General features: G+C 43.7%; 2 protein-coding genes across 7 annotated transcripts in view; one reads left to right on the top strand and one right to left on the bottom strand.

The window, feature by feature from the left end:
• The window catches only part of LOC146554373 (dual specificity protein phosphatase CDC14AB-like), a 25,561-nt gene extending 15,562 nt beyond the window's left edge, over positions 1-9,999 (bottom strand). For 2 of the 5 annotated variants that reach the window (XM_085253427.1, XM_085253424.1), the window contains exons 1-4: positions 9,596-9,998; positions 8,429-8,519; positions 351-426; positions 64-156 (exon numbers count right to left, since the gene is read on the bottom strand). In XM_085253427.1, coding sequence (XP_085109553.1) covers positions 64-156; positions 351-426; positions 8,429-8,519; positions 9,596-9,641 — 306 coding nt within the window. In that variant the 5' untranslated portion in view covers positions 9,642-9,998. Of the gene's footprint in view, positions 1-63; positions 157-350; positions 427-8,428; positions 8,520-9,595 lie in introns of all 5 variants that reach the window. The other 3 variants (XM_085253426.1, XM_085253425.1, XM_085253429.1) reach the window with 3 other exon arrangements.
• An 11,515-nt stretch (positions 10,000-21,514) lies between these two features.
• The window catches only part of LOC146554374 (solute carrier family 53 member 1), a 41,555-nt gene continuing 37,369 nt past the window's right edge, over positions 21,515-25,700 (top strand). For both annotated transcript variants that reach the window (XM_085255855.1, XM_085255856.1), the window contains exon 1: positions 21,515-21,934. In XM_085255855.1, coding sequence (XP_085111981.1) covers positions 21,866-21,934 — 69 coding nt within the window. In that variant the 5' untranslated portion in view covers positions 21,515-21,865. The remainder of the gene's footprint in view (positions 21,935-25,700) is intronic.

Here is a 25,700-nt window from a genome sequence, read left to right on the forward strand (position 1 = left end):
ACTCATAATGCACAGACAGACGGGCAATCAGATGATGTGATGGACGAATGAAAGGATATTTACAGCATAGGCACCAATCAGAACAGCAGCATTGGCTCTCTTCTTCTGGTCGTAGCTGGTGTAGTGAACCAGGCTCTTTCTAGACATTGTGAAAGACTACAAACCAATAATGATAATCAATAATCAGTGAAAACAGCACATGTGCATTAATACATTTAAAATAAGCGTCTACTGTCAGAGGAGTGCACACACACCATCAGAGCAAAGACCTTTCAAAATAAGAGCGTAACGCGTTTTCTAAACGATGTCTGTACAGCAAACAAAGCCCTGAGTCTGAAGACCTTCATTACCTTCAGCTTCTTGTTGAGTTTCCAGCAGTATCTGTACAGCATGGCCAGGTTGAGGGGCCCAAAGTCTGCATAGAAACTGCAACACACAGTGAGAGAGATGGAGGAGCTCTCAACAATTACAACACAACAACACACAAAACTAAACCCACTGACAGGTGAAGACAGTTTCATTCATTCATTTCATTCATTTATTTATTCATTTTCAGGCACAACAAATACCTATATTGAACATAAAATACACAAAACAAAAAACAAAACTTGCCTGAAAAAGGAGTGGGACGAAGAAAACTTATTAAATCCCACCCCTATACTCACTCATCAACAAAAAAAAACAATAAACTTCCCGCAGCTACGCCCATCATTGCATACAGACCCATCAACAGCCCCGGGCAGATACAAGCATCTAAGCGGCAGCTCGCAACCAACAATTAGAGCCTTCATAACTGAATACAGAATATATAAATTATAAATTGCATTACCACAGGTAACAGGCAGTAATAACTACAAGTAACAAACACACATACATATACATACATATATATCTACACACACAAGTACATATATGTACATACATACGCACACTTTATTTTTTATTTTTTATTTTGGAATCCATACCAGCAATGGTAAGAGGACAGACATTACAGAGCACACTAAAAGCATCATTGAGTATACTGTGACCAGACCAACTGTTTGTAGAGAAATTTAAATCTATGAATATTTTTGCATTGTTTCAATTGTAAACTCAGACTGTTCCAGATTTTCACACCACATACAGACACACAAAAGCCTTTACGGGTTGTTCGAGTTCTGGGTAATTTGAATTCTCCAAAGCCTCTCACATTATAAACCTTTTCTCGAATTTCAAATCTAGTTTGTAAATTTGCCGGTAAAAGTTTAGTAAAAGCTTTATACAAAATTATGGATGTATTGTAATTAACCAGATCCTGGAATTTAAGTAACTTTGCCTGAAGAAAGAATTTGTGAGTATGATCTAGATAACCAGCCTTGTGAATAATACGCAGTGCTCGTTTCTGTACTGTGACTAATGGATTAGTTGTATTTTTATATGTGTTTCCCCACACTTCCACACAATATGTAAGATATGGAAGAACCAGGGTACAGTACAGAGTACGAAGTGCATCTTTATCAAGGAATTGCTTCACTTTGTTCAAAACTGCGAGGCTTCTGGAAATTTTGGTTTTTATGTGTCTGACGTGGGGTTTCCATGAAATTTTGTTATCAATTATAACTCCCAAAAATTTGTTTTCACTCACATTATCAATTGGTACACCTTCAATGATAATTGGTAATTCTACATTATATTTTAAATTACCAAAAAACATTGCTTTAGTTTTATTTATATTTAATGATAATTTATTTATGTCCATCCATTTTTTTATTAATTTTATCTCCCTGTTTACGGTCATTACAAGATCAGTATAATCATCGCTACTGAAAAATATGTTGGTGTCATCTGCGAACAGTATGAGTTTAAGTACTTGAGAAACATCAAAAATATCATTTATGTATACATTGAAAAGTTTTGGTCCCAACACTGACCCTTGGGGAACACCACATGTAATACCAAGTTTCTCTGAATGGTAATGCCCTATGCTAACATATTGTTCCCGACCTGTTAGGTAACTTTTTAACCAGTTACCAGCTTTCCCTCGAATACCATATCTTTCCAATTTATCCAGTAAAATTGAGTGATTGATTGTGTCGAAGGCCTTTTTGAGGTCAACAAAAATACCAACTGCATATTTATTTTTATCCAGTGCATCAGTAATTTCTTCTACTGCCTCAATTATCACCATTGAGGTGGTTCTTTGCGTTCTGAAACCATACTGACCAACATTTATTATTTGATGTTTTTCAAGGAATTTTTCTAATCTTGAATTAAAAAGTTTTTCTAGAATTTTTGAGGATTGAGGCAGTAGAGAAATAGGCCTATAATTGGTAAAACTGTGTTTGTCATTACTTTTGTATAGTGGTATTACTTTCGCAATTTTCATTTTTTTTGGAAAACAACCGGACTGAAATGATAAATTACAGATATATGTTAAGGGACTAGCAATATTCAGAATAACCTGTTTAACTACAGACATATTTATGTCATGATAATCCATTGAAGACTTACTTTTACATTTTAATGTGATATTTATTACTTCTTGCTCATTTGTAGCTGAGAGGAACAGTGAAAAGGGATTTGATTTTATATTACTGATATTTTCATTTTTATGACACGGGATGTCCGCTGCTAGTTCAGGGCCAACATTTATGAAGAATTTATTGAACCCATCGACAATATTACTCATGTTGTGATTTTCACCATTTGCATCAGTAAAATATTCAGGATATGATGTTCTAGAAGATCCTTGTTTAATTAAGTTGTTTAACACATCCCAAGTTCCTTTTATATTGTTTTTATTTTCATATAATCTTCTTCTATAATAAAGTTGTTTGCTCGTTCTTATAATATCAGTCAATTTATTTCTATATGCTTTATATCTTTGTTCCACTTCTTTTGTTTTTACTTTGATAAACTGTTTATACAGATTGTTTTTCTTTTTGCAAGCATTAATAATTCCTTTTGTGAGCCAAGGACTTTTTATCTTTTTTTTCTTTGTCATGTGTTCGTTTACAGGACAATGTTTATTGTACCACATAGTAAAAATATCTAGGAAATTATCATAAGCCTTGTCCACATCTGACTCTTCATACACCGAACTCCAATCTTGTTGTGCTAAATCGAAATTGAAGGCATGAATTGCTTCTTCATTTATTGTTCGCTTTGCTATCATGATCTTGGTATCTATTTTTTTTAAATCACAGTCACACAAAGTAAAAACTGGTAAGTGGTCAGTTATATCACAGACAAGCAGACCACTATTAATTTGGAAATCCATGACATTAGTAAAAATGTTGTCAATAATAGTGGCGCTATGTGATGTTATTCTGCTTGGCTTTGTTATTGTTGGATATAGTGATAAGCTGTACATCGTGTCAGTAAAGTCATCAATGGCTTTTAACCTTGTTGGATTTAGCAAATCAATATTAAAGTCACCACAGATAAATAGTAATTTTTGGTTCACCGAAGCAAACGTTTTTTCTATCCATTCATTAAAAGTGTCAATACTTGAACTGGGTGTCCGATATATACAACTTATTATAACATTTCTCTTTTTTTCATTCATGATCTCAATAGTCAAACATTCCAAAATTCCATCAATAGCCATAGACATAGTTGTTACAACATTATATTTTATAGAGTTATGAACATATATAGCAACCCCGCCGCCCGCCTTATTTAATCTATTCATGTATTTTAAATCATATCCATTCAAACAAAAATCTATTCCTTTATCAACATTGAACCAAGTTTCAGTGATGGCTATAATACTAAAGGGGCGAGAAAATTGTTGCAAATAGTCCTTAATGAAATCAAAATTAGAGTACATACTTCTGCTGTTAAAGTGAATTAATGAGAGCTTCCCGTCTAGGTTAATTTCTTTTTCATATTGTTCCTGAGTGAAATAATTACAATTTTTAACAAAAGAAGAGAGAAAGTTACTTTCAGAATCTATTTCTGGATCTATTATATTATGCTCCTTATATTCACAATCTAGATCAATTACTTTCTGTTGAAGAACTAATTTCAACGTGTCCATGTCATTTCCTGGTGTAATTGATACATTGGTGTCAGTTATACTTGTCCAGATCCTCCATGTTCCTCACTATCAGTACTTTTGCCTCTTCTGGTGTCCCGTTTAGCTTAATGAAAATCTTACAGTTTGTTACCCATGTATGTTGTATTTTACCGTTCTTCTTCAGTTGCCTTGCCTTCCTCGCGATGTCTGCGTTTTTTCGTGTCAGATGCTCATTAATGAAAACGTCCGTGCCTTTCAGTTTGCGTCCTTGTTTCAGCAGTGCGACCTTGTTCTTCCGATTGACAAATCTCATAACGACGGCCGGCAGTCTGTCACTCCTCCTGGGCAGTGAGTGACATGCTTCTATGTGCTCCAGGTCCATCTCTATCCCCTTGCTTTGGAGGAAGGACGCCACCTGTTGCTCTACCGAGCGGGTCTCCTCGTCGCTGGGCTCCCCGACGTTCCCGGCCACCGCGCGCGCGTACGAGCGCGGCTTGATTTTAATACCGCTGATGACCACGTCATTCGTACGGGTGTACTGCTCCAGCTCATCCACCCGCCGCTCGAGATCCATGATCCGTCTGTCCTTCTCGGCATTTTGGAGGCGTAGCTGTTTTACCTCCTCCAGAAGCCCCAGAAGCAGCTCCTGCTGTGCCCTGACTGCGGCCACGTCTCCGCACAGCGCTCCGAGGGAGGTTTTAATGTCCTCAACCTCCTCTGGTGTTGGGCCTTTCTTGGGTGGCATACTGAAGCGAGAGCACGAGGCGGCCACCACGAGGGACCCGGAAGCGGAATTTCTGATGATGGCGCCTGGCTAGGCCTGCTGGATGTGGCCTGCTGGCTGATGGTGGAGCCTGGCTGTGGCCTGCTGGAGATGTCAAGGTTTAAAGTTTCAGCCAATATTTCCTAATGTTTATGATGATAATCTTCTTGATAGAGTCTTTTCGGTAATCGGAGAATAATGTGGCACAAACTGTAGATCAAAGTTTGACCAGGAACTGATCAGGAACAGTGACATTGTTCATCTGGTCATAATAAAATGCTCCGTTAGAAAACCTCGGGACCTTTATCTGGATGTTTCCACCCACACAATGCAGACATGGAGTCAGAGGAAGCTCACAGCTTTGTTTCACTCAATGAAACCAACTCAAATCCTGTTTGTCTGCTGCAGAAAAGAAAACGATTACCAAGGCTGGAACGTGACAGACGAGCAGGGCTGCAAGTCCGTCTTTGTCCCTAACACCACAGCCTGATACCAGATTACTCATCATCATATTCAGTAAGTCGGCCAACAGCACGAATGACAGGAAGAGGATTTCAAAGATTGTCAAGCACTGAAAGCTGTCACGTCGGGGTCGACGCAGCATTTTGACTTCTCTTGCTTTGGTTTGTTTTTGAATGATCGTTTTTCTTCTCTGGTGCTTTGTTGATTATTATTATTTATTGTTTCTGTGGTTCTGGTTTTGATTGATTGATTGAATCTTTATTTTGAACATGTTGAAAAAGTATAAAAAAAAATAGAATTAAAAGAGACAAATGAACAAAGCAAACAAAAGGAAAACGAGCAACCACAACTCCAAATAACGTTCATGTTCAAAAAGGAGCAGGAAGAAGCATATTTAATCCCACCCCTTTTCCACTATCTAGTATCAATAGACTACAGAAATACCTCCTTGCAATTACATTAATTTTGCTCTCAGGTTTTGTGTTCCCATGTTTGCTGTGGGTTTGATGTGTGTCCAGTCTGCGTCTTTGTGTAGTGATCTCTTGTGTTGCCTCCCTTGTCTCCTCTCGTTAATTACTTCCACCTGTGTGTAATCTCCCCGTGTTTCTCTGAGTGCATTTAAGTCGTGTCTTCTGTCGTTGCTGGTCCGTCTGTGTATCTGCCATGTTTCACCCGTGTGTCCTGCCCCCCCTCCTTCATGTTCGTCTTCTGCTTTGTGTTTAGTAGTTTAGTTATTCCCAGTATAGTTTAGTTATTCCCAGTATAGTTTAGTTTAATCTTCGTTTGCCATTTTTTCCCTGTGCTCTGTGTTCCATAAACCACCTTCACGACTGCCTGCAATTGGATCCTCCTTTATTTCCTCCACTCGCCGTGACAAAAGCCATCTCAGGTTTACCCATGGACCACCTACCCGGTTAATCACAGCTCAAACACCCGCTCTGTGACAGACACTCTGACACTGTGATATATCCCATGATACTGATGCTCAGAGTTGAGCATCAGGAACTTTGGCTACGTTCACACTGCAGGCGAAAGCGCATCAAATCCAATTTTTTGACCCTATGCGACCATCTATCCGATCATGGTGTGACAGTGTGAACGGCACAAATCCGATATTTTCAAATCCAACCTGGGTCACTTTGGTATGTGGTGCTGAATCCGATACATATCCGATGTTTTAGAAAGCGACTGCTGTTTGATGGTCACGTCGCATTAAATCCGTCTTTTACGTCACTGACACAAGACAGACGCCGATTATCAGCTCCGGAGAAAACATGGTGAACACTTCCTGTCCGTCCAGTGAAACTGTTGGGAAGACAACGTTGGAGAAACGTGAACATTTTATTTGTCCTGTATAATCTGCAGATTCTGATCCTTTGAAGCTCCGCTCCTCTAAAACAGCAATAAGGATCATTATTAGGTTATTTACATTATTATGTAAATAACTTAAAGCAAAAACTGGGAAACGTGAAGTCCAAAGTCTTTATATTAAGGCCATCAGTCAAACATCCTGTTGCTCTGGGTCTAAACAGAGCGCGTTGTGTGTGACGTCTGCTTTTGCGTATGCGGCCGCTTTGAGCGTTCACACTAGAGCGCGTTTGCTGCCACATTTTATTTGTAGAGTGAACGAGCAGACAAAAACATCTGATTTGATCCAAAAATCTGAATTGAGCTTTAAGATCTTAGAGTTCCTTAAAAGTCCTGAGAGGTCAGGAAATGCTGGAAACCAGTTTCCACCCAGCCCTGTGTACTGGGATGGCCTGTAGCTCCACAGTGTGAAGGTGCACATATAAACGCACAGATGGAACATTTTTCCAAGGCTGTTTCACCTCTGATCTGTCTCTCATCGGTGTGTAATTAAAACAATTTTATATCCTAAAATAGATGCAGATCGTTTAAGGAACCAGAACTCGTGCGTGCTCAGTCAGGGGTTATGACCACAGGCCGGGACCAGATGGTTCACAGGGGTTTATGACATCAGTCACGCTGGTGATACATCAACAGACATTTTCATGGGAAAAACAGTGCACATGTATCAACATGACGACACAGGGTTGGATGAAGTTCTCCACAAGGATGTGGACTTCATGTCTTCTTCACTGACGTATGAGCTGTTACTGTTGGAGGGTTGACGGCGTGCGTCTCATGTCACACTCCTCCACAGTGAGGATGGACTCATTGATACGAGCCTCTGGTGACTGCACTTCAAAACAAGGAGTGATTCAACTGCTCTGCTAGTGAAGCATCACCTGGGGCAGCTCTGACTGCTCCTGTACTTGGTGATGTGCTGCCCTCCTGACACACCTGCCTGCTGTTGTTGCTGTCCAGGTGATCTTCCACCTGTAGTGTCATTTGGCCTTTCAGAGGCCTCGCTGCACCGTCACTCACTCTGAAGGCAGCCGGTGGAGGTCCCCGGTCATCCAGGGCTTGTGGTTGGGATAGACCAGGTGACACCTCCAGGTCTGGATGTTCAGAAATGTCCTGGTGGTGTGGAGACAGTCCTGCAGCTGCTGTAAGGCTTCATCAGGCCAGGTTCTGATAGTCTTCGAGGTGGCCAGAGCAGCTGTCCTGAGAGGAAGCAGCTTCCTGCTCACATCCAGGCGGCGACACTGTAAGAAGTCCTTTCAGGGTCTCCCCACCTATTAGAAGTTTTACCGTCCCACTGTTCCCGGCCCTGCTCACTGGGAATTGTCCAATTAGAGTTTTCTCTCTAATGTTGTAGGTTGTTTACCTACAAAGGGCCTGGATGTAACTGATGTTACACAAATAAAACTGGACTAAACTAAATGACCAGTTAACCTAACATGAATGAACGTGCATGTCTTTGGACTGAAGCAGAGAAAACGTGTAAACTCCAACCAGAAAACCATAGTTTGAACCAGGACACCATCCCTCCGGGTGGAGCCGTGGACATCTTCTAACAGTATAACGGTAATCAGAGACCAGTAATGAGAAGTCAAGGAAGGACAGGACCATGACTGTCAAAAGGCGTGTCTCTCTGAAATGAACAGGTGGGATATTAATGAGATCAAAGGAGTTTCTAAAGGACACGAAACAACAAAAACGGAGGCAAACAAAGTTAATCTGTTACGAAAGAGGCATCAGAAAGAAAGGATCTGTAGGAGCGTGTGCTGACAGGGAGCAGGAGCAGACTGTTGACACGTCATGATTGGGGATCAGACTAGATTACGGCTGCAGCTTACCTTTCATATATGAGCTCCTCATCCGTGCTGAAGAAGTGTGTGTTGGCTGTATTCTTAGGTTTGACCCGCAGAGTGGCAAAGTACAGGCGGTCTGTGGTGTACAGCACACACACACACACACACACACACACACACACACACACACACACACACACACACACACACACACACACACACACACACACACACACAGGTTACATTCAGCCTCACACACAGTCCTGGCTTCAGGTCAAGGATACAGGGCGATAACGCTCTCTTGTCCCGATCACACCGAGCTGCTGACTGCATCCAGGTATTTTTGGTGTCTCGGTTACAGCACAGGATCAGTTCCCCTCATTAACTGCTGCTGAAACCGAGGCAGGACCCAAATCTCCTGCCCTTACGTGACACACTGGTGCTGCTTACTTAACCTGATTTAGCCAAACTTAATCCTCGCACTACTGAAATGCTTCTTTTTACCAGATCAGGGAACAATGGCTTTATAAACTTTAACTAAACTGTAATATTTGACTCTATGAGTGAGTGAGCTGTGGGACACTGGGCTACAACCTGCCCCAACTGTTAGCCTGTAAGTTTCAACCTTTCAGCTACATATAGTTCTACATGTACTCATGAGTAATTAGGCTGCTTCAGTAAACCTGGAAAGCAAGTTCTGCAGTGATAGCTGAAAAGAGAAAACTTATTCCTGGAAACGAGCCGCTGTGTAAAGGCTGTGAAGCTGATCTGGACCTGCACGGACTCACTTTACCAGGATTCTTGTTACCGTCTTAATGCACAGCTATTACAGTTTATATCATGTTAATTATAGCAGACACCGCTGAAAACGATCCAGCATCCTCCAGGCCAAAGGCCGACCAGCTGCCCCACAGTCCTGTCAAGAGTTATTGATCCACAACAATGCTGATGAAGAACCTACAAAATAATCAGAAATGTCCTCGTCTCTTGTTTCGTTAGTGTCCCCCTGATGGAGACTATCGTGGTCAGTGTAACTCACACTGAATCACGCTGGTTTAGCTTTGTTTAATGAGCCAAAGTGAACGAGCAGTTCAGTCCTGTGTATTTATGTCCACGCGCGCTCTCAGTCACGCGCATGGAAATATTGCAGGCTGTAGTTTCTTATAGAAACCATTACGCAGTATTACATCCCAGGACTGATGTTAAACTTACCCTTAATAAACTCTGATGCGCTGGCCTGCTCATATCCATCTGCCATTTGTTACAGTGGGAATGGTCGCGTCACAGTGACTTTGTCCTCTTCTTGGTTATCTGTTGTGAGACCACTTCAGATGTTCCAAAAATACCAAGAGTTCACTACAGAATATCATTTCACCTCCGTCACTACTGTAAATGAAAAGCGTCCAACTTTAAAGTCTCCCCGCCCGCAGCTGACGAGGAGCATGCGTAAAGTCTCCAAAGTCCCCCCAAACCGAGTCGCTCCGCTCCGCTCCACGGCCTGAACCGAGAGGTTTCCGCTCCTCCATGCCTGAACTACAACGAATATTCCAGCAAGTAGAAGATATACAGGGCAGCCCAGAGTCGTGGCAGCGATAATCTCTCTGCTGCCTCGCACATGCTCAGTCAATGGTCACATAAACGCGCGCACGCACACATCACCGGCCGCGCTGCCGAAGCCTGCTGGAGCTGGATTTAAACAGAAATCCCCCTTTCCCAGTAACAGAAACGGGATATATATTTATATACATTTATATATATTTATATATTTCAAGGCTGCTACAAAATGCACCGTTTGCTTATTTGTATTTGACGATCAGCGTGAACGTTACAAAAGTAACACCACAAAGTCATTTATGCTGGTGGCATTTCCCTCCCGTGTCTGAGTGGCCTCCCTCTTGCACACGTTGCGTGTTTGTGCTATGATGAGCTGGGTTGGGTCTGCATGGAGGACTGCACTGTGGTGTGTTCCCATCACCCAAAGGTGGAAAGTCCTGAGTGCCAAATGTCTGAGCTGCCTGACTGAACTGTGACTTCCACAGGCCGCTAGCTAAGTCTGCACTTGCATCACTTAGTTTTATTAAACAGAAATGTTTAGAATGGCTACAGATACAAGGGTCGCCCTACAGTTTACATGCATTGATTTCTAAAGGGGCTCCGTACCCCACACGGTGCTGTCACAGCTGTTAGTGGGCCTGTCACCACTGACTGGAAGACCTCCACACCATTAGACTGCATTACTGTTGGATGAGCCTCACACAGACTCATTTTAACGAGATGTCACTTTTCCCACGTGTCTCTGTTTCTGTGCTGGGACAAGAACGGGACAGCAAAGCTTCGAAGAATCTCACATATAAAACATGTTTTCAGACTTTTTGGTTTAATTCCACATTGTGATGTCTGCTACAGTGTAAATACTTATGAAAATAAAGAAAAACGATCAAATGAGAAGCTGCATCCAAACTTTCTGTTCTTTTTTTAAAATATATTTTTGTCTTTATTAGACAGATGCAGTGAAAACTGACAGGAAAGTGAGAGAGGGACACCGGGACTCCTGCTCACCCAGCTGCGCCGCAGGTGTGTCCAAACTGGTATGAACAAGGTCTTCAAGTCCGTCCAAAAGAAACAAGTATGGGTGTCAATAAGCAAACGTGTCCTAATGAAGACGCTGAGGACTCGTTTCTTTGTTGGACGCGCTTGTTTGGAACAGATTTGTTTCTCCACGTGACTCATTTCATTCCCACAGAAATATTTCCACCACAGTGTTACTTTTTCCAAGAACTTGTAACATTGGAGTTTAGCTATGAGCCGGCTGAGGCGCCCTGAACAGAATTAATAACGTGAGGAAGATGAGAGGAGAGCGTTTCCTTCTTATGGCTTTATGTTTGTAATGCTACACTGACCTTACTGTCTAACGGAAAGCCACATGCAGACGTGTGTGTGTGTGTGTGTGTGTGTGTGTGTGTGTGTGTGTGTGTGTGTGTGTGTGTGTGTGTGTGTGTACGCGCAGTCCTATTCCTGGTCTTAGCTTAATCTGCTCCAGTTAGCCAATTAGACATCAGATTACCTGGAGGAAGGTTGGAGGGACAGGTGAGCAGCTTCGTAGCCGAGGACGCCTCCATCAAGGTGAAGCACTGACGATACTGATGTGGAGACAATACGCTACGTATGTGATTATTATCACGTGAAAAGACAGATTTTTATCAGCCCTTGGTGATCATAGGTTGGTCTCCAGTGAAAGACTGCCACCTGCTGTCTGCTTACATGCTCTGTCTGCTCGGTCATGTTGGCCCTGCGTGAGAAGCGACAGCCTCTGCTGTAGTTACTGATGCACCAACATGGACACGAGCAAACTAACAGTTTCATGCAGATTTGTTGGCTGAATGCGGCATTACCAACCAGCCAGGCAACAATGAAGATAATTGAACTGAGAAGGGGCTATATGTCAGTATTTTAGATAAATGATAAAAAAGATCACATCTCTGAGTTTGATGCAACGTGTTATACAACAGAATTATTTTATACAAATATGCAATAATGTCCAAACCGAGAAAAGAAGAAGAAACAGAAATTTTGTCAAACTTTGGGTAATGACTGAGATATTTAGGAGGGGAAGGTTTGTTTTTGTGACACTGCTCACATTTCTGAAGCCTGACACGGATCCAAGCACATCGTGTTAGCATTGCTTTTTTCTAATTAACCAAAGACAAAAAGAAGGCTCTGTCTGTGATGTGACAAACGTCTGTGTAAAGTAAATGCATCAGTGTGAAACGCTGCTAATTCTATTTCTCAGGTACATCAGGGAAACGTGAAAAAGCCTGTGAAGGGTCCATACTTTATTCTTTGGCTCTACTAGATTAACTTTGCATGATTCTCAGTTCTAAATAATCGTGTCGAAGCCTCGGTGCAGTCTGTGTAAAACAAGCTGTTTCAGCACCATCTAAGTTTAAGAGTAGGGCTTCTGTACCAACACACACGTGCCGGAGATGACTGTTATATGATCCAAGGGTTGGAAAAGCCTCTGATCAGTCAGAGACTGTCCTGACTGTGTGGCTATGTTTAACATCCACTGATGGGAGAGCCAGCATGATCCATTCATTTGACCTGTTAAAAAAACACCAGTGATCCAGACGTCAAACTACACGATCCCACCACCTGACACGACGCTCTTACCCGTACAACACGTGTTCATTTGAAGAGGAAACCAGCTTCCTCACGTAGTCTTTGGTTAAATATATGAACCAAGGCTGCTGCGTCAGGTTTAGGACATGTGCTTGAGATGAACACACTACCGTGCAACATTAAACATGTTCATTTCTCCCAGCAGAAAGCCATGACACCAGTCTGTGTTTCATGCATGCATTCATGCAGCCACTACACCTGCTTACACTTGTAATGATGAAACATGAAGAAGGACTGAGGGAGACAGAGAACTGCATACAGCCAACATCAGCGCTCCAGCTGATGAATGTGTTCTGATGTATCACATCAGAGAGCGATGCACACTGAACTTTCCAGGAAGCTGCTGCCAACACTCAAAGCTGTCATCGATGCCGTTTTGGGATTGTGACGTAAAACAAGCTTCAGTTTGACCAGAACGTTGACACCATCCACCTGATTCTGAGCGCCCCACATCACTTCTAAATGATCACTGTGGTACTCCATCACTGCATCACATCGGTGCTGGACCGACTCCCAGTGCTGCAGCAGTTCACTCAGTTCATGAAGCATCACAGCTCTCAAAGATTGCTTCCAACTTGCGAGGTCTGAATAGCTCCGTTCCCAAAGCAATTTCTGCCACAATGTCCTCCTACAGGAAATCATTTTCATTCACAAGATCTGGCAAATCTCCTTTGAGAATGAAAGGAAATCATTACACAGTGTCAGTGACGAGTCACAGTTTGTCAGGTCAAAAAGTGTCACGGTCTGGCTGGCAGACCGTGGGGATGTGAGAAATGAGGACCCAAAATGCAGGACTTGGCGCTGAAGGCAGTGCGTTTATTTACAGTGGTGACAATCCAAACAACAATAAATCCCCCCGTGCGATCCCAACTCCCGTTCCGTGTCTTCTCCTTTATCCCGTGCTCCGTGCTCTGTCTCCGTTCCCTGTGTACTGTCCGTGTGCTGCCTCTTGGTCGCCACAATTCCTCCTGAGAAACACGCATACAAAAGGCAGTCGTGAGTACAAAACCTAACGGCAGACTTGCACTAACCTTGCACGATAAACTAAGACTGACGGGAAGTCAGTCAACGATCCAGCGTCGAGGAGCTCTCAGCCACACTGTTTTGAAGCTCCTCTGACGAGGCTTGATCGGCGCCAGGTGTGTGTGGATTCCTGGGTGGGACCGGTCAGCTGGCAGGGCCACACCCACCAGGCCTAGAAGTGCCTGCCACGACCGCACCCTCACACACATGCACACACCCATAAACACCTGACAGTACACCAACACGGAAAACAGGACAGCAGACACAACCATAATAACAATAACCACAATAATAATGATAATAACTACAATAGTAGTCCAGACTGCTCACGGACCCCGAATCCCTGGAACTGGGTCCGTGACAAAAAGAGTCCAACATCCTTCTGTTCTTGACAAAAATATTATTCAGCTTTCTTTCTGTTCTGTCCTTCAAAGCTTAGAAGATAAAACACAGAAAAGATTCAGGATTGATTGTTGAACACCTCTGGAAGATCGCTATGCTACTTCTTTTAAACAAACCACCAAATGAGCAACACAACACCTGGAGCACACCTGGAGCATCTGCTGAAGCTGTTCTGGAGGAACATGGTGTCCCAAAAGGTTACTGACTCTTCAGTGCCATATGTTTATATTAAACTTGTTATATTAAATGTAGATTGTTTTGCTAAAGCAGATAGTTAGTGCTGGACCAGGTGACCCTGCATCCTCCCTTAGTGATGCTGCAGTAGGCTGCCGGGGATTCCCATGATGCACTGGGTGTTTCTTCTTCACTCACTATGTGTTAACAGACCTCTCTGCATTGAATCATATCTGTTATTAACCTCTGTCTCTCTTCCACAGCATGTCTTTATCCTGTCTTCCTTCTCTCACCCCAACCAATCACAGCAGATGGCCCCGCCCCTCCCTGAGCCTGGTTCTGCTGGAGGTTTCTTCCTGTTAAAAGGGAGTTTTTCCTTCCCACTGTCGCCAAAGTGCTGCTCATAGGGGGTCATATGATTGTTGGGTTTTCTCTGTACCTATCATTGTAGGGTCGACCTGACAACATGACGTGCCTTGAGGTGAACTGAACTGTAAAAGGTGTGATGACAGAGCATCAGTGTAAGGAGCCAATGTTTGATTGATGTGATTGAGATTCAGTTGAAATATAAGTACTGCACATGGAAGTGTCCAACCAACAGAACAGGCCTCAGAGCACATCACAGCGGTACAGTTGGAATCAAAGTACTACTATAACACAGAATATGATGCAAAACTAAAGCAGTATTTTTAATGCACTCCGACATGAGTGCAGCACAGGCAGAGATACTGTGACGTGCAGCCTGTATACTTTTAGGCCTCGTGGTGTTTTTACTGGACCCACCTCTCTGAAACTCACTGGATCAACCAGCCAGCCAAATGACCCTGGTTACATCATCAGTTTGATTTTTAATTAAAAAAACTCCTTCAGCGATTCATCAGACATCAGTGCGCATGTACACACACTGTTACAAATCAACACAAATACAATTAAGTCAGTGTGTTAAGAGGTGATTGTTGTGCCTCAGCTGGTGTTCCCACATACTGACACAGAGACCGACCCACCATCATGTAAAGTTGTCCAGCATTAGCAGCTTTGAGTGACGGGTGGACGCTGCCTGGCTTTGTGTTCTTTGTGTAATTAGCTGAGAGAGAATTTGGTTGACTTGTGGTTGATAACAGCCTGTGAGAAAAGCCTTCCTGCAGCGAAACTGTCATATTTGATTTGTTTGATTGTTTTTGCTTCTTCCAATAAGTTCAAACATAGAAAACGCAGACTGGGTTTAGGTCTCTGACATCACAACATGTTCCTTGTGTACTGTGTAACAGTGTTTATGTCTTTCATGTAGAATCCAGGCTGTGGCTGAGAGCTGCAGGAGTCCTAAGTGTCCCAAATTCATTCATATTTGTAAAGCCAGTCACATAAAGATTTGAACCAACACATTTATTCTTATCGTTTAAATCAGAGTTTAAACCAAATAATGAGGCAGCATCAGCTGTGTGTGTGCGCGCGTGTGTGAGAGAGGAGTGCATCTGTCTGTGTGGTGACGTCACCCCGCCCTGCCTTGTCCTTTGCGTAATCCGCCGCCCGCCCGTCCAGGAGGATGAGTCCAAACACTTTGATTTCCTTTAACTAATCCGTGTCGTCTGTTCAGACCAATTAACCGAGATCGTTCTCACTTCTCTCGGGGAGGAGAGGACAGGCTGGCTGCAGGGAGCAGGTTTTACTGCTTTCACCTCTGATTTATTCTTTGTGCTGCTCTCTTTGGAGAGGAGCGCAGCAGAGGGAGGATGTGAGGCTCCAGGATGGATTCTGAAGAAGATAATGCGACAAGGAGACGCGCGGCTCCGCGTTTCACTGCAGATATCGAGGCTCTGCATATTTAGCCAGCCGTCCTGGTATTATAAGCGATGTGGCTTCTGATGTGTTTGTGTTGTGAATGGAAGCGCAGATGATGCCTATTGATCACTGAGATGTGTGTTGGTGTATCTAAGGCTGCTTTCTCTGTCCGCGCACATTTCGAGCTCTTATTGTCTGGCAGATTGCGGTGCTGTGGGCCTTGTTGGAGCATACAGGCGGTCGCTGCACCGTCCGGCCTGCACGCTGCGATAATCTGCTCCACTGAACGTCGGCGGGTGTAATCCTGATCAAAACGCGCTCTTATGTAACATTCCGAGAGGGACATTTTGTGTGCCTGTCACTGTGTGCGCTTCATGACGCTGTGTGTAGCGCTGTGTTTGTATGGCATACGTGCGCCATTCAGTGCACTACTGTGTAATCACATTTGTGTAACATCACTGTGAACAGAATATAGCGTTACTTATGCAGATTTAATAAGGACTAATGACAGTTTAGCATAAAAGACAAACAGCAACAGATTTCTGTTAACAGCATCTCTATCTTCACTCCGAGTGATCCTCCTCCATCTGTTTACATTCTGATGAGGCTCCATCGGATCTCCAGCCTGGCAGCCGGGCTCTGCTGTGTAATGGCTGCCTGCTTGATGTGTCCTTGACAGGAAAAAGCTCTTTTTTGCTGTTCACTGCGTTTGTTGGGCAGGCAGGTGTTACCAGCTCACAGCTGCTGTGAAGGACACAGAAAGGAACAAGGTGAGCAGGGAAATAAGCACTACAGGTAAAAAAGTGAGTCTCACAGGAACCACGGCAGCTGTGTGAGTACTACAGACCTGTACATGTTACCTGCATGTGTGAGAGAGAAATGGACCTGAACAGAAAGTTTAACCTAAAGGTCATCACCAGCATCTGTCTGTGACGCCTGGCTTCCTCCCTCAGTGTTCACAGTGGACCTTGATTTAAAATCAGTCAATTAAGGCACGCGGTGAATGCCAAGAGAGGAGCCTCTGCTGCTCCACCGCAGCCGGATTACAGTAAAAGCTGCTGTGCACTTATTTATGTATGCATGTGTGCACAGAGCAGGACAATGACTCTGACCAGGAGTCTCACTGCAGAAACACCCTCGCTGTACGTGTAATAACAGTAAATGCTGACTTCTGTGTGATTTCTATAATAAAATATTTGGATCCAAATACAAAGTGGTAATTCTTCCCTCTGCCTGAAATGGACTTGCACACCGTGAAGAACCAAAGTGTCCATAAATCTGCGCTTCAGCAGCTGAAAAAGCTTTTTACAGTGAAAACCTAAAGTAAGCCCGAGTGAGGCTCTGCTGGGGAACAGAGTAATGTTTCATATGGTAATAATGTTCTACTTTCTATTCTGTATTAGTGGACTCAGATTTTTAATCTAATAAATCATTCTCACCCATAAGTAGATCCAAACACATTTGATCCACTAACCAATGAACGTGATGTTTGAAAATAACACATAAAAACCAGGTGAGCAGTGAGCAGCCACCTGGACAGCGAGGCTAAAATCAGCAGGTCAGAGAGCGTGCACGCTTCCACCAGAAACACTTTTGGGACATTTACTGTATAACAAGGAAGCCACAGAGCAGCGTGGCCTCACTGCCGCTCCCAGCGATATAACAACAGATGTATTCGTGTGTTCGGTCTCAGACGACATTTGGCTACGTTAAACGCTGCAGTCACTTAATTTCATGTGAAGGAAACTGGTGGGAGCAGAAGCCTGACGGGAGCAGGTTCCTGTGGCCCACTCTTTCTAATATTCTGTTTAGCTTGTTTACATCTAAACGTCCTCGTTATACAAGCCAGTCTAATCTGAGCCGGGCTGCCTGTTAATCCTCAGCAAGGACTGAGCTGCATTTAGTCTCCCTGCGTCTCTGGATGTTTCCACGGGGGTCTGTCAGCTGTCTCCAGGATTTCAGAAACGCTCGTTGTGTGTTTCACCCACTCTGCTCCATCCACGCTGACACAAACGCACACAGATTATGTAGTCTCTCTGTGTCTTTACACAGACAAGGCATGTCATATTAATCCTTCACAATCAAATCAAATCACTTTTATTGTCACATCACATGTGCAGGTACATTGGTACAGCACATGTGAGTGAAATTCTTGTGTGCGAGCTTCACAAGCAATCAGCTGGATATACACATGACCACTGCAGCCAGTGCACAATATTTAATATTTAAAATGCAATCGCAGAGCCCACTTACATGAGACGTGGGCTCACCTGAGACCGTGGCTGATTGTGACCCACACCTGTTTTCACACCCTGGCTCGATTAGGCAGAGGATCAATAGGGGGTCCACGCCCCTCTTGGGGACACTCCCATAGGGCTTCAAATGTGGGACTCTGTTGCTCTTAGAGCTGAAGAAGCTTCTTCAACAAGCTGTCCAGGCGTGTTTCTTTCCGAGCTCCTTCCACAAACAGAACATGTTGTGCGTGTGTTGTGTTTTCCTTCACACTGCGCTGTTTCTGTGATTTTGTCACAGGTCAGTCATTTAACCAATAACCATGAAGTTAAACCGTTTAAACGCTTCAACCCTATAACATGCGAAACGTTGTTCAAACACCAGATGGCGCTGATGTCTTTCACTCCACGTGGGTTGCACGATAACGCTGCTCAGCGTGGAGAATCACTTTGTTGAATCACTACCCAGAGCCTGATTAGCCACACTGCTTTCCAGAGAGCGGGGCTCCACACACTGTCGAGTCCAAAGACTCCAGGCATCCGCGTGGTTACTGACACGGCTCCACGCTCGCGACCACTTCCCGTTGCGCTCCTAACCCAGCTGAGTGTTTTAGGTAACAGCAGCGCACCGATTCATAGAGTCTGACTGCAGACAAACACTCGAACATGAACCGTGGATCTCCTGCCTGAGTGAGGCTGTGGAATAACCAGTATCACAGTATTACTGGCTGATGCGGTGTCATCATTAAACATATGCAATCATCTCATTTTACTACACGCCAGCAGGTCCCCGTGTTGTGTTTTCATATTTGTTTTTAATACTTCAAAATAAATCCGCATCTGATCGAGTCAGGCGCTAACACGGAGAGCGCATGCGCAAACGTTCCGCTGGTCAAAAATAAATAATAAATAAATAAATAATAATACGGAAAACAAAAAAACGTCACTCGGTTCCAAAGGTGGCAACGTCATATATGTGGCATTCAAGTGTCATTGGAATCTACAGCTCACTGAAATCAATGACTGTAAAAACCAGTTTCGCTGAATTTCCAGGCACACAGCATTATGTTGGAAATATTTACTTTCTGGAGAAAACTGGGAAAAGATGAATGAAGTTCTAATGTCAACATGGCATTTAAATCAAGCAAGGGGCCCCCGCCTGATTTCATAGTAGTGGCTGTAGTTTTCATATTAGACCAATCTTCTTCAGATAGCTCTATTTCAGCCTCTTTCTCCATTTCTACATTTAATATAGGTGGGAGACAATTTCCTTTCAGTTTGTAGTGTTGAGTATATCATAGACATTTGGTTTTTTTAGCACTTTCCCTTTAGATATGTTTATAAAGATCTGAACTAGAGATTTTCTCTCCTTAGACATAATATTGTTATTAAAATAAGATCTTAATTGGAGATATCTAAAAAAAAATCACCTCTCTCCAAGTTGTAATTAACTGACATTTGTTGAAAGGTATCTAAACCTTTTTCAGATGATATTTTCCAGCATGCAGTGACACCCAGGTTGCACCAGTTTTTAAACCCACTGTCAATATTTGCAGGGCTGTATCATATGCTGGTCACCGTAGTATTCTCACATCTCTTTCAAACGTTTTATCTTTAAATTCCCTGAACCAGATACTTACTGGTACATTTATGCAGTAGGATACCTTATTTAAAAATGACTGTATCAATGATTTATCTCCAAGAATAGTCGAAAGGGGAACACGAACTTCCGCCTGGTCCATTTCTTTCCATTTGGCGTCACATGTTGAGTCGCATCATGCAGTCAGGACTCTGACTGTGCAGCCTGACAATCATTTTCTAGACATGGAAGACCATGCCTTCTTTATTTCTAGATAATTACAATGTCTTATACTTTATTCTAGGTTTGTGTTTTCCCCAAATAAAATTTGAGAACATTCTTTTCCATTCGATAAATTGCCTAGAGGACACCTCGACAGGCAATGCCAGGAATAAATAAGGCAGTTTAGGTAATACCGTCATTTTTATTCATTCATTGAACCCCTAAATATTTAATTAAGTTTTTACTCCAATTATTCTTTGAGGAGTTTTAGAATATATTTATCTGGATTATATTTAAAGGTAAGAATTTGAGTTTTATGAAGATTTAACTTGTAACCAGAGTATGAGCCATACGTATTGAGCAAAGATAGTAATATTGGTAGGCTAAAGTCAGGTTTAGTAGGAGTCACCAGGACATCATCTGCATATAGACAAACCTTACACTCTTTGCCGTTAATGGTAACTCCTGTAACTTCCTCGCATTGTCGAATAGCCTGTGCCAATGGTTCAATAAACAGTGCAAATAGAGCAGGGCTAAGAGGACAGCCCTGTCTACACCCTCTTTTAAGAAGAACTAAACCTGAGACGTCCCCATTAACCTTTATCCTGGCAGAAGGACAATTATATAAGCACCTCAAACAACTGATAATCTGGTTATTAAAACCAAAACGTTTTAGAACCCGATATAAAAACTCCCATCTAACAGAATCAAAAGCTTTTTCAGCGTCAAATGGCAGGAATTTAAACTGTTATAAATCATTTGTTGTCTGTCTGTCAGTAATAGGTCGAACAAATCTCTCATGCATGATGTCAGGTCCTTTTAAGCCTGAAAGAACATTCCCATCACAAAGTAGAAGCTGCAATCAGCTTTTGCCAAAGTGACTATCCTTTATTTATGCTGGTAGAAAGTCTCACTGACAGTAAAATAACCTGTGCTTTTAGCTTTAAGATACACAGATGAGGGCTTGTAGGACATTTTAATCAAAACAAAACGTGGATTATATATGAAACATAGACAAGATGATGATGTCACCATCACCATTGCCATTACGAATCCTCGAGTTGTGAAAGTAGTGTGATCATGCTGTGAAACAGGATGCTACAGGCACACTGGCTACCTACGTGTCTATTACAGATGCATAAGCAAGCACACCCGGGTGTCTCCTCTTTAACTCTAATGGGCACCTTCGTTTCCAGAGTAAACATAACGCTGTTTTCAGTAAGAATAAAACTAGTGACTGAGACTATAAGAAAATCATTACTGTATCAAAGAGCAGGGAAGACTTCAGCTGGAAGCCTGCCATTAAAAATGTATGGCATTTATGGCATTTCTGCGTTGGCCTCATTCGATAAATTTAAATGTGATGACATTATGACGCTGAGTCCTCTCTAAGCCAGCTCATTACCTCACCATTAAGCTTAAAAACGACCAGTTTACTCCCCACATCTGGTGACATCTCACGAAGAAAGCCACACCTCGTTACACCCACCACTACTTTACCTTCGCCGATCTTCGGCCCGTTCTTATATTTCCCACTGCACGCGAACGCAGCGGGAGACAGGAGGTGGAGAGAGGTAGAGGATGAACGACAGCGAGCGAGGAAGACCCAGCTAACGCCAACACTGTTGGCCTGTCCTCCAGAAACACAGCGATAAAAACAGAATTACGGTTTTTATCTTCAGCTGAGATGCAGCTCCGCGAACACTTCGTCGAGTGTGTTTGAGACAGCGGAGATGCTGTGCCGGTAGTTAGCTAGGTTACCCGTAAAGACAAAAGGGCACCTCTCTGAGCATAATCTTTGGATGAGAGTCGCTGTGTAAGCAGCGAAAGCCTCCCGCTGCCGCCTCCCGGCTACAGTAACGGTAGGAGAGGAAGACTGACGCCGCGGCCGACATGAAATTCACAGAGCATCTGTCAGCTCACATCACCCCGGAGTGGAGGAAGCAGTACATCCAGTATGAGGTGAGTTAGCTTCACGTTAAACCTCTACTAGCAGCTAGTTAGCACACTGGCTAACTACACAACCGGTTACTTCATTTTAGAAATCTTATTTAAACATGGCCGTCGTGCTTTAACAGGAAAAACACACAGGGGTCCTTCAGCGGATGTGCTTCAATACAAGCAACAGCAGGTCGTTAGCGTTAGCCAGGCAAACTAGGCTAGCTAGATTTGTGTTGTTGCTCTGCAGGTTTGAGCCGCGGAGTCCCGTGTGTTGGCGTGCACGCGCGTGTCCTCCCAGATGTGTTTAGGAGACAAACCCGTTTCAGCTGAGTCATCGTTTATCGAGCCCGTTAATCTTTGGACCGTTAACCCCGGTGTCTGTGGTTAACCAGCTGAGCTGAGTGTGGGCGGTCAGGGAGCGGTGCTCAGGTCGACCTGTGAGCCATCAATGCCATCGATCTCTGCTGGAGCCTGATTGGCACCAGGGTCTGTCAGTGTAAACAACAACATACATGAACAACACTGCAGCCTCACGCCCTGCAACTGACCGCATGCTGCGCTCGTCAAGGTTGCTGTGAGCACTCCGATGGGAATCGGACAAAGCTCTTCAGCACCATCATCCAAATACCAACTGAGGAAACATCAGTGAGACCCAGCAGAGCATCGGGGACTCGTGTAGGCCCTGTGTGGATTTTGCACGCTGAATTGGCTGTATTACAGATTTCGGCTCATAGTCACTGCCAGTGTTTGTTTTCTGCTTTCTTTTTACTTTGTGAACTAACTGAAATAAGATCGTTGTTGTCCTCAGAGTTCCCGTGTTCCCACTTGCCCCAACAAGAGTTCCTGTTTAGAGCAATAAGTTTATGGGCTTCAAATCCCAGCAGTGGATTAATAACACCAGGTAGAGTGATGTTTGTGCAGAGCCGCAGACTCTAAGGTGTTTACGTATTCATTTTTGGCAAAGTTCTGATAATTTGTTATCTTCAGATATGAGCAGAAGGAAACCTTTTGTCAACTTACAACCAAATCCTTACTTGCACCTTGAAGCCCCAAAGTTAGTGTAGAGTCTTGAAGCGCCAGGCATAGACCACGATAATCCTGGACCTCTGCGTTCACATGCAATCAGTGTGTAGAATAAAGTGGTTGATTCCAGTTGCAACAGGCCAATAAAAAGACATGCATCAAATATCATCTGCTGTTACAGCCTCTGTCAATATGTATGTGTAGACATAAGCTATAAAGTTGCATCAAGAAGTGTTGTACACCGCCTCGTTGTGGCTGGACTCCAGTGTCATGTTCCTGTCTTCAGGTTTCCTCTCGTAGCTGTGAGCAGCGGTGTCGGCCTTTTTGGTGACAGTATTTGCTCACAAGTCACAGACTGGTACAGCTGCACTGAATTTGCTAGCATAGCAAAACTGGAGCCATCAGGATGAGTAGGAGCTTGTTTACATACTTGTTTGTTTAGCTGAAGCATTGATTGGGTCAAATCTGCATCTCTGTATTTGTCAGTCTGTGTGAGCTGGAGCTGAGGTTCTGGCTTGAAGTCAGAAGCCATCAGTCGTCTCCTCGGCTTGTTTTAATCTGGTGTTCCTTTTGTGTGACATTCACATTTAGCTTGGAGCCAAATACCTTTTCCAGAAGTTAGAAATGGTATTAGCAGCCTTGTTCGGTGTTTTATCAGCCTTGTAGCTTTTTAAAATTCACATTAGGTTAGCACAGCTCGGCAGCTCCAGGCACTAATGTAATCACCTGTAATCACAAAACAAACAGCCTCAGCTGAAACAGAGAGTTGCTGACTTGGAGACAAGCCGGTAAGGTTAGTCTGATGGAAGTGTCCATCAGCAAAGAGTGTTGATGGTGGCAAGCTGCACAGACACACAAACATGTGCACACAGAACAGGGAATTTTGTCTACATTTACTTTCTGTTCAAATAAAGACTCCTGCAGCTGTTGTAAATGACATGCATCCAATCGTTAACTTTAGCCCAAACCAAGGTGACGAAAGAGCAGTCTGCTTAAAAGACCGTCTAGAGGAGGTGCGTTGTTTGGCCTGCTGTTTGCTCTGTTTTTACCTGTAAGTCCATAGATAGAAGCGCAGACATGGACAGATGCGCAGACATCTAGGACCACCCTTAGTTGTAGTATGTATGTGTGCTAATGTAGGGTGGCTGTAGCTCAGGTGGCAGAGCAGGTCAGCCACTAATCAGAAGGTCGGTGGTTCGATCCCAGGCTGCCTCCTGCCTGCATGCCAACTATCCTTGGGCAAGATACTAACCCCGTGTTTGCCTACTGGTGGTGGTCAGAGGGCCCGGTGGCGCCAGTGTCCGGCAGCCTCGCCTCTGTCAGTGCGCCCCAGGGTGGCTGTGGCTACAATGTAGCTGCCATCACCAGTGTGTGAATGACTGAATGTAGTGTTTGGGGTCCTTAGGGACTAGAAAAAAGCGCCATACAAATGCAGGCCATTTACCATTTAATGAGCGCGTCCAGAGACAAATTTAGCCGGCGTGGACGTATCAGGAGGCAGGATGGAGATGACGACATGTTGGGCCACAGCTTTAACAGTGTTGTTGACGCCATCAGTAGAACGTGTCTGTTTGGCTGGGACTGTAAGTACATCTGTGTCTTTGACACACTCAGAGGCAGTTTTCACTCACAGATAGGAGTTTAGGACTTTATAACTATAAACGGTATTACAGCAGCACTATTTTATCTTCTGTTCACACAGTTGCATACGTGTGGGATTAATCAGTCTGCGGGTGCATGCATGTAATGCACGGTTACAGTGGATTACCTGCTGGCACTCAGTTCAGAGCAGTATTATTCAGATGACCTTGAATTTCTTGGTCTCTCTGACATAAAATCTGCATGGTTGGATAAAAGCTGTTGTGGAATTCCTCCATAGATTTCAGCTCTGGCTTCTCTCCCATCTTGTTCATATAACCTTTGTTTGAAAACGCCAAATCTGATATATCTTTGCTACGGCGAGGGAATGACGAGTATTTCAAACAATGGCCGTGTATTTGTTACTTATTTCCTCCGAAGTTTCAGAGGCTTTCTTCCTGCCCCTGCAGTTTTTGGACACAGACCAGATGGAGCTTGTTGTTCCACCCAGCTGTAAATCTGGCCCCGGGCCGTGTTAGTTTTAGTCCTGTGAAGATGTGGGACCCGGGCCTGTGACGTTTGCAGAGCCGTGGGGTTCAGGGCCGTTACATGTGTGCGGTGTTTTCTGTCAGCTTGTTTGGGTGAAACGCCGAGCAGCAGAGGCCCATAAACTGAGCTGACATGATAGGACGTCTGCTAAAACAAACCTTCTGTGTCGGCGGTTTTCAGCATGCTCCCACTGACTGCAGTTTTCCCAGCACTGCTGACATTCCAACACTGTGCAACTTGTGTTTTTTACTGAAGTTTTATCATCAAAGCGTGAGAAATGTAGTAGTAATGATAATAATACTAATCCAGGGTCAAACTCTGTTGACATGCTGGCTCCATGTAAACCTGTGGAGGGAAGCAGCTTCATGCAAAGTGCCAGGCTCGTAGTGCGTCTACCAGACAGGCGCTGTAAGAATAAAAACGCCTGCTGGTCATCCGTATGACTCAACGGGCTCATTGACTACAAACCCTGCTGCATGACTACATGGCTGGAGCTCTGTGAGTCTGGGTTATATTTTTCTGTATCAACAGTTGAGATGTTTGTGTGTGTTGGAGGACGAAGGTCAGGATAATGAACCAGACAGAAATGGGAGAAGCGAGTGGAAAAGAGAAAGATGGGACTGGTCGGCTCATTTAG

The sequence above is a fragment of the Mchenga conophoros genome, linkage group LG18, assembly GCF_057382185.1.
Source record: "Mchenga conophoros isolate Kocher_MC1m ecotype Shallow Benthic linkage group LG18, M_conophoros_male_GT1.1, whole genome shotgun sequence".
Lineage (NCBI taxonomy): Eukaryota > Metazoa > Chordata > Actinopteri > Cichliformes > Cichlidae > Mchenga > Mchenga conophoros.